Here is a 10,099-nt window from a genome sequence, read left to right on the forward strand (position 1 = left end):
CCCAGCCCCTCACTGGGGGATTCTAGGCAGGTGCTCTACCACTGAACCACCCCCCAACCCCTCACTGGGGGATTCTAGGCACTGAGCCATGTCCCTAGTAATAGTCTACAGACAGACTATTGCTATGATAAAACATTATGACTAAAAGCATCTGGGGGAAGGAAGGGTTCATTTGGCTTAGTGGTTCTGATCATAGTCCATCATCTGGGGAAGGCTGGGCAGGAACTCAAGGCTTAAACCCTAGGCAGTATTGGCACTTCCTTTATCCCAGCACACAGCTGGTGGAGACAGAAGGTCTTCATGGAAATCTGGGAGTTAGAATAGCAGAGCCACTAAAGTGTCCATGACTCAGCATGTCTCAGCAATAAGGTGGAGAGGCACCGAGGAAGACATCTGACGAACCTCTACGTGATACACTTTCACATATATGCCCTCACACATGAGAACAGACGTGCACATACATGGATACTAAGACACACTTCAAAAATAATAAAATAAACAAAACAATGAGTTTAGTGTCTTATATGAGCAGGAATGTCCTGGCGTGCTCCTTTAATAGGCTGGTATTACGTCTAAGGAGGAAGGACTTGTATGAACACGCCTGATGATTTTATGGACCCTTTGGCATTTTGAAGTATCTCCTAGGTTCCTGCTTTTGCAAGTGTACCAGGGATTATTTGCTACTTAATTGGGCTGCATAGCCTTCATCTCTACTGTTGAAAATTAGAACTGTTCGTGTCATTGATTTATTATTTATGCTTATGTATTGATGGGATTGGGTTATTTTCATCGCGGCTTCATTAAGCTTTCTCCATTTTTTTCTGTTTTTGGATACCTCAGATGACGTTGCACCATACTTCAAGACGGAGCCGGGCCTGCCGCAGATCCACCTGGAAGGCAACCGCCTCGTGCTCACCTGCCTGGCTGAAGGGAGCTGGCCTCTGGAATTCAAGTGGATGCGCAATGACAGCGAGCTCACCACCTACAGCAGCGAATATAAGTAATTGATGGCTTGAACTAAAATCCTGAGGCTATGTGTTGAAACCCTTGCCTTGTCAGACACGAAGACAAAAGACCAGCAGTGCTGGATCAAGTCCCAGTGCACTGTGGGTCAAGGGAGGTTTGTGTGTAGTTAGACTGGAGCTTGCTCTGCTGGAAGGTGTTTTCACTTGGCTGTCTATTATTCTCCTTGTGACAGTAGGCCCCTTTAGTGGAACAAACAGGGACAGGAATCCATGGCATACTTTAATGTGACACATTCGCTGCTTTGGGGACAACCCCACCTCCAAGTATTGTTTGATCTAACTGGTCCAGGCATTTCCTGTAGGTGTGTAGACCAGGAACTTCTAGAAGTCGTGCTGTTAAAATCCTTTCTGACAGTTTTTTTTCTGCTTTTGCTGAGAAAGGGGCATCAGTGGTTGAGTGGGTGTGAGCAGAACCTTGCTACTCATCAGGAAACCCAGTGTCTATGGAGAGCTTTCTATGCGTTGGCCAACCTGCCAGATATGGGGATGCAAGGAACTTGATTAGCCCCAGATCCCAGTGTGGTGAGGGGAGAGTGGAAACCAAGCAGGTTTAAACTGTAGCTATACCCAGAAGTAGCCCTACCTCCTCCGCCTTTCAGCTTTAGGTCTTTGTATTTAAAAAAGGATATTAAAACTTTTTAGATTATTTACGTTAATGTACAAGTGGAACTCACTATTGCATTTGCATATGTACATGCCACTGTACATTGTTCTAACGGTCCTCTTCCCCCACTGCCCTCCTGTCTGTCTGATTCCCTTTGTGCCCACAGAGAGTTCTGTCTTGTGCTTATGTACCCTTCCTCTTCTTCAGTGATTCCCTTCCTAGTTCCATGACCTATACGCAGACAGGACACACGCATGCATGCACTCATGCACACACACCTTTAAGCCTAGTTTTACATATGAGAGGAAATATGTATTTCTCTTTCTTAGCCTGGCTTATTATGCTTAACTCAGTGATTTTGCAGTCCATCCACTTTGCGCAAATGTCAAGTTTTCATGTTTGAAAACATTCCATTGAGTATATGTGCCATGTTCTTGTTTTCTGTCCATGTGTTGGCAGATATCTTTGTTGGTCCAGTTCTGTAGCTCCCGTGAGGGGTGCAGCAGCAGGCACAGCTGTGTGTACCTTTGTGGTACACTGACATAGAGGCTTTCCAGTACAGACCAAGAGAGAGGTCTACCTGGGTCCTGCACTTGACCTAATTTTAGCTTTTTGAGAACCTTTGAGATTGATGTTTCCACAGTGCTGCATAACTTTGCATTCCCCCTACCAGCATCCATTTTCTGCAAGCCTCACTAGAATTTGTTATTGGGTTGTGTTTTTTTCTTTGCTCTTTCTTGTGATGGCCATTCTGACTGCAGTGAAGTAGAATCTCATTGATGGTTTTATTTGTATTTCCCTAAAGGTGAAGGATGATGAACACTTTTCAAACATTTATTGGCCATTCATATTTCTTCTTTTGAGAGCTGTCTAGTCAGTTCACTACCACACTTATTGATTGGGTGCTTTCTAACGTTTAACATTGGTGGGGTTTTATATACCTTGATATTAATCCCCTATGTGCTGTGCAGTTGGCAAAGAGGCTTTTCCTGTTCTATAAGCTGTCTCTTCACACTGGGGAGTGTTTCCTTTACTGGTCAGAAAATGCTTAACTCTATGTCATCCCTCATGCCAGTTCCTGGAATTATTTCTTATTCAGAAAGTCCTTGCTGGTGCCTAGACCTCAACATGTTTTCTCTATAATGTCTAGCAATTTCAGATTGTTGGGCTTGTATAAAAGTCTTTGATCCATTTTGAATTGATTTTTGTGTGTGTGTGTGCAGAGTAAGAGATATGGATCTATTTTCATCCTACCAGTTTCCCTAGCACCAGGCTGTTGTTTTTCAAATATATGATTTTTTTTCACCTTAGTCAAAAAGTAGGTTTCTGTGGCTGGGAGGATTTAAGCGTGGCTTCTGTGTTCTATCGATCTCTGTGTCTGCTTTGTACCAGAGACGTGTTATCTTCGTCACTTTGGCTCTTCAGTATAATTTGAGGTCGGGCATTGTGAGGGTGGAGATTGCTTTGGGTACTTAAGTCATTTGTGCTTCGTTGAAAGTTTTAGGATCTTTTTTTTTTCTTCCTATCAGGGCTGTGAAGAAATATTTGGGATTTCAGTGGGGATTATGCTGGCTCTATAGCTGGCTTTCTGTGACATAGCCATCTTCACAATATTAATCCTTTCCATCTATGAACATGCGAGGTCTTTCCAATTTCTGTCATCTTCAGTTTCTTTCTTCAGTGTTTTAAATTTCCATTGTAGAGATCTTTTACTTTCTTGCTTAGATTTACTGAAAGATTTTTTTTAAAAAAATGTATTATAAATAATTTTTGTTGGTTTTTTGTTGGTTTTTTGTGGAGATTTTTGTTGCTGCTATTCTGTTTTCTTTTGTTCTGCCTCAGTTCTTTCTTGGAAAGCTTGCTATAGACATATAGAAATGCTACTGATTTTTGTATATTGACTTTTTTTTAAAAAAAAAATCCTGCTACTATGCCGAAAGTGTATACAGTTCCAGGTGTTTTCTGATAGTCTTTCAGGTCTTAGGATGTAGAATAGAATCGCCTGCAAGCAGGAATAATTCAGTTTCTTGATTTCCTATTTGTGTCCCTATTTTCCTTTCCCTGGGTTCACGGCTTGAGCTAAGCCCGAAGCACTGCAGTAGATATAGTGGGGACAATGAGCATTCTTGGCCAACTTGGGAAGAAATACTTTCAGTTTTCTCCCATTTACACTAGCTATAGGCTTGTTATATATTGTCTTTATTGTAGGTAGGTATTCTCCTTTTATTTCTCATTTCTTCAGGGCTTTCATCACAAACAGATGATGAACTTTGTCAAATGCTTTTCTACAGCTATGGTGATGATTATATATATATATATATAAAATGTTGCTTCCCTTACTCTACCATGGAACAGTTTGAGAATCATTCATGTAAGCTTGTCTTAAAGATCTTGGAGAATTTGGTCTTGACTCTTTCTGGACCCTTATCTGGGAAATGTTTTAACACTGGTTCAGTTTTGTTGATTTTTATGAATGTTTCACTTCTTTATATCATCTTGACTTCACTTGGTAGATTATATGTGTCTAGAAATTCATCCATTCCCTTTAGAGTTTCTTGGACTTTTGGGGATCTAAGTGTTCAAAGTATTTCCTAACGATGCTCTGGATTTCATTGGCATCTGAAGTGACCCCCCCTTTCTTCCCTCATGATAGTATCTTGGGTCTTCTGTCTCTTTCTTTGTGTTAGCTTGGCTAGGGGTTTGTTAGCCTTGTTTGTGTTTTTGAAGAACCAATTCTAATTGACTCTACATATTAATTTTTTGTTTTCCATCTCAGTCATTTCTGTCCTTGTCTGCTTTTGTGCTTGACTTGCTTCTGACCTTTGAAGACCTGGATGTATATCATTAGGTTGTTTATTTGGCAGTATCCAGGTTTTAAAAGGATTATGAACACTCATATCAGAGCTAAAACTTTCTTCTTGGAATTACTTTAGCAGTGTTGATAGCTTCTCCTAAGTTGTACTTTCATTTTTTTATCTGATTGTCGGGAATTTTAATTTCCTTGCTGATTTTGTCGGTGACCTTCTCTCTTTCAAGGGTGTATTGCTCAGTCTCCATCTATTTGTGTAGTTTCTGTGATTTCTCTTGCTGTATTGGTTTCTACCTTTATTCTATTATGATCTGATAAGATTAAAAAATTCAGTTGTTTTTGTATTCGTTAAGTCTTAATTTGGGCTGGGAAGGTTTCATGTCTGCTGAGAAGAATCTATATTCTGTTTCTGTTAAATGGGATGTTCTGTATACTTCCATTAAGTCCTTTGACCTGTGGCATAATTTAACTATGGGTTTTCTTTGCTAATCTTTGTTTGGATGACCTATCTAAAAATGAGATTAGCTTACTGAAATCACCAGCTGCTATTATATGAGGATGTCTCTGACCTTTTCTGTCCATTAGTATTTGTTTTATGAAATTGGGAGCCCTGAGCTTTGGTGTGAATGTACTTATGTCTGTTGTATCTTCTTGATGAGTTGGGCCCTTTGTTAATATATAGTGGCTTTCTTTATGTCTATGTACATGTATGTGTGACTGTGTATGTAACTGTATGTATAGTGCATGTATTTGCACACATGTGTGTAGGTATGTGTGCCTATGTGTATTCGTGTAGAGGTCAGAGGGGGATATCAAGTCTCCTGCCTTATCATTATACACTGTATACCCTTAAAAGAGGGTTCCCCAGTGAGCCTATAGCTTGGCTGACTGACAGCAAACCACAACAAGCCTCCTGTGTCCATTTCCCTGACAGCACTGTGGTTATAGGCAGATTTGCACAGTTATGCTCAGCTTTTTCTTGGGTGCTAGGAATTCATACTTGGGTCTGGGTGTTTGTATAGCAAGCATTTCTCAGCACCGAGCCTTCTTTCTAGCCCTCTGTGTGTTTTGACTAGCTTTGGCTTATAGTCATCTCCACCAGATATTAAAGTAGCCATGCCATCTTGTTTTCGCCTTCTGTTATTATGCTAGATGGTCTCTGTCCTTGATTTTAGTCTGTGGGTGTCTTACTGATAGTTGTATTTCTTGGTAACAACAAACAATTTGATCTAATTAATTTTTTTACTTTAACTTTTATTCTTTGTGTGTAAGTATTTTGTTACATGTATATCTGCATACCATATGCATGACTTTTTTTACCCATAGAAACCAGAAAAAGGCATCAGATATCCTGGAACTGGAGTTACAGGCAGCTGTGAGCCACCATACGTGTGCTGGCAATTCAACCTGAGAGCTCCTGAGACTTGGCCTCTGTAGTCATCATTTCCTAAGGACTGTTGTTCTGGATGTTCTGCTTCTGAGCATTATGAAGCTAGTGTTGCATACAAAGTTCAAAAGACCCCCAAAGTCATCAAAATGTGCTGCTTTCATGAATTAATAAAGAATAAGCATATGGAGCATCAGCTTAACACACGGCCAACTCACTCCCTCATCTACCTCAGAAGTTGTAATATGTGATCCATGTTCTGCTTGCCTTGATTGTCTAGCTGAATATTTCTTGTTCTTGCTCATTCAACTTTCTAGCCTTCTCTCACCCTTTCATTCTCTCTCTCTCTCTATGATGTGGGAGTCCCCTCTGTGTTCTGTGATTACCATTAATGAATATAGAAACAGCTTTGGACATATAGCAAGGCAGAACTTAGGTAGGCTGGGAAAGCTAGGCTAAATGCTGGGAGAAAGAAGGGCGGAGTCAGGGAGAAGCCATAGAGCCTCCGCCATAGTCAGACATGCCGAAACTTTGCCAGTAAGCCACTGTCATGTGGCAATACACAGATTAATGGACATGGGTTAAATTAATATGCAAGAGTTAGCCATTAAGAAGCTAGAACTAATGGGCCAAGTAGTGATTTAAATAATACACTTTCTGTGTGATTATTTTGGGGCTGAGCAGCTGGGAACCAACAAGCAGCTCACTCCCTCCAACATCTCTCTCTCTCTCTCTCTCTCTTTGTTTATGTGTGTGTGTGTGTATGTGTGTGTGTGTGTTATCAAAGCCCCACTTCCACTCATGTGGTTGTAAGCTTTCCTATAAAGCCCCTGTTTTCCAGTCTTGGTAGTCCATTCAGAAGCTGACTACATTGGTCTGCAGACCAAGCCAAGAAAACAGCCACACAGTTCCACCTCACAAGCTCTCATCCCCACTGTGCATCTGGCTCCTCTCTTCATTATCACCCAACACTTGTTTACTTGTTTCTGTCATATGCTTGCCCTTTAACATGTATGACTTTTGACCTTCTCCAATATAGCTCCACCCCTAGTTATTCACTTTGCAGGGAATGATTTATCACAGCCATCCAGAGCCCTCTTGACTTGAATAGTTCTAGGTTGGAATCCCAGCTCCAAGTCCTACGTGATGCTATGACCTTGGGGAGGTTGACTATGTACCCTCCAGTAAAGATTTACAAGAACAGACTATTTTAATTACTTTCTGAATTGCTGGAATCAAATGCTCAACCAAAGCAATTTTAGGGTAGAGGGTTTGTTTTGGCTCACACCTTAAGGGTACATCTCTTTGTGGAGGTAAAATCACAGCAGTAATGTGTTCCCAATGAGGAAGCAGAGCAAGCCGAATGCTGGTGCTCAGCTCACTTCCCCCTTTGTCTTGCCTGGGACATCATGCCATGGAACGGTGATGCCCACAGTCAGTGTAGGACTTCCCACCCTGAACCCAGCTAGATCCTGTCAAGTTGAACCATCACAGGGCTGACCACACCTCATGGATAGTGTTGTAGGCATTGAGAGACTTTGCTGTGTGGAACACCCTATTTCCTGACACATATTTGATGTTCCAGTAATTACCAGCAATATTCCTCAGTGTTAATTGTGTGATGTTGTGGTGAGTGCAGAAATGAGACCAGTGTGGAGTGACAAGTGACAAGCTTGGACACACATTCCTTGTGTTCCAGTAACTTCATCTTTCTATCTGAGTGACATTGGAGAAGGTTACCATTTTGACCTAGTCTTCTCAGCTATAAAATAATGTAATAAATCCCATGCTAGTGGGTCCTCAGTAAAATCAAATGATATGTTCTGTGTGCTCCAGGAAGTAAGCAGTGGGACCCCAAATAATTGTCCTTCTTGGGAGGAGATCAAAGAGGTGGATTGTGTATGGCAGGAGGCCCTCAAAGCTGAGTACCTGCTGTGGCTACCTAGAAAGGAATTTCTTTCCCTGATCTTCAGGTTCCCTTAGTATGTTTCTGAAATGGAGCTGCCCAAGGCTAGGCCATTTGTTTAGGCACCATGCCTTTTTGTGCCCTGTTCAGTGATCTCTCCTTCCTCACAGAAGAAGGATGCCTCCCTTAAGAGTCTTTCAGTGGGTCTTCACCTACGGAAAGGGAGAGAACAAAAAGAATGACGATGAACCTGAGTGAGGTGGACATTACATCATCATGGGCATCTTGTTTTGCTGTTGTTTTTGCTTTTTTTTTTTGCTTTAAATGTACACATTATTCTATTTTTTTTAAAGAAGAACAAACTATCTTTTTTCATTTTACATATAAATCCCAGTTCCCACTCCCTCCCCTTCTCCCATTTTCTCCACCTCTGCCCCCATCCTCTCCTCAGAGAAACCAGGGCCCTTCCCACTGTATCTAGGCTGAGCAAGGTATCCATCCAAAGAGAATAGGTTCCAAAAAGTTAGCACAAACAACATGGATACCAGTGGCTCCACAGTCTGTCCCAGCCATACAACTGTCACCCACATTCAGAGGATCTAGCTTGGTCCTATGATTGTTCCTTCCCTGTCTGGCTGGAGTTGATGAGCTCCCATTAGCTCAGGTAAACTGTTTCAGTGGGTGCTCCAATTACAGATGTGCACCACCACATCTGGATTTTTGACATGAGTTTTAAGGATCAAGCTCAGGTCCTCATACTTGCAAGCCAAGCACCATACCACCTGAGCTGTTTCCCTGGCCCAAACTTTTTTTTTTCTTTTAAAAGCCCACATGTACCCTAGGCTATTCTTACACAACCAGCTTCTTAAACTTAATGTTGACCGAAATATGTGAAAAGGTATATCCTTTATATTTTATTTTGTTCCTCATTGTTCTTTCCAGTAACAAAAATTACCTATTCATTTGAAACATGTGGTGATAATCCACGGGAAGACAAAACAGTGTTGTTTGTATTGAAGCAAGACCAAGGTAGGGATTCATTATACATGGACCATTAAGGCAGCTGCCTCACTACCGCTTCGCTGGGAGCCAATGGGGAGATATGCCTTCTTCTGGAGCAGGGATGGCTTACAGTAGAAGTGATGAATTACACTTTGCTCACTGAGGTCTTCAGACTCTGAGATGAGTTCTCAAGAATCCATTGTATTTTATCATCAGTATGTCCAGATGTAAAAGCTGCTTAAAAATTGCATACTATTTTCTTCAAATTATTCTTTTCATCCACCTCCTCTCCGGAACACCTTCAGCTCTCCTGTGTTAACCTTCAAGAGACCTTTGTAAGTCTCAAATTTGGAAACGGGGATGGAAATGATAGCCACCCTGCCTGAGAGCGAGCGCCGATTTTTACCTCCCTTGGTGTCAGTTAGGAAAATGCTAACACTGTAAGGAGATAATAACGCCGTTTCACCTTTTCTAGCATGGACTAAGAATAGCATTTTCTCTGCTTGTGGATCATGGTGAATTTTAAATGTTCAGTTTCACGTTGATGCTTGTGCCATCTTTTAGGCACAGATGAGGGCAGAGGCAAATCAATGGCAGTTGAGTAATTAAGTTTGCACAGGTGTCTGAGGTGGCTTTGCATGCGACTTTTACAGGAAACATCTGTAAGTCCCAGTCTACACTGAGGAAAATGCTGTAATATTTATATTCCAAGTGTGTGTCTGTATGCAAACCCACGTGCAAAGGATTTCTTAATGCTCGTGCGGTCTGCCTATTATAACAGTTGGGATAATTGGATAGTCTAAAAATGTCATCGTCTTCTTAGGAGACCTGTTTCCATCGCTCAGTTCTCTGCCACAATAACAATAGGAACTTGAGGGATGCTTCTTTTTAATTTCAGTAAAAATGAGAATGTTAAAGGGAAAAAGCTATTTTCTCCAGTTTTATAAAAGGATGAGGAAATTTCACAGTATCGATAAAATTATTAAATTCCTGGGGATAACTTTGATAAGCGATGACTAAAACCCACATGAAGAAGGGTGCAAGGGTGCAGTGGATGGCTCAGTGAGGAACTCAAGGGAGTCTGCTAGACAGGAGCACTAAGCGCTGTGATTGCCATTTCCTTTCCCTCTGCCATATGGCTCTAACCTAGTCGATAGGTCCTTTACTAATTACTATTATCAGTACTGTGTTCTCTTATACTGGTGATGATTCTATCAGCATCTTGGACGTGGCAGGGAAGAGCTAATCTAACCTAGGAAGTTCCTCACAGGTACACCCAGAGGCTATTCTAACTTTAGTAGTCCCTCATAGGCACACCCAGAGGCTAATCTAACCTAGGCAGTTCCTCACAGGTACACCCAGAGGC

General features: G+C 41.5%; 1 protein-coding gene across 1 annotated transcript in view; it reads left to right on the top strand.

Moving 5' to 3' along the window:
• The first annotated feature begins 869 nt into the window (after window positions 1–869).
• Sdk1 (sidekick cell adhesion molecule 1) overlaps window positions 870–10,099 on the top strand; it is a 622,567-nt gene continuing 613,337 nt past the window's right edge. Inside the window, exon 1 of the mRNA XM_026789743.1 lies at window positions 870–1,000. Coding sequence (XP_026645544.1) covers window positions 957–1,000 — 44 coding nt within the window. The 5' untranslated portion in view covers window positions 870–956. The remainder of the gene's footprint in view (window positions 1,001–10,099) is intronic.

This window comes from Microtus ochrogaster, unplaced genomic scaffold (assembly GCF_000317375.1).
Source record: "Microtus ochrogaster isolate Prairie Vole_2 unplaced genomic scaffold, MicOch1.0 UNK27, whole genome shotgun sequence".
In the NCBI taxonomy this organism is placed as follows: domain Eukaryota; kingdom Metazoa; phylum Chordata; class Mammalia; order Rodentia; family Cricetidae; genus Microtus; species Microtus ochrogaster.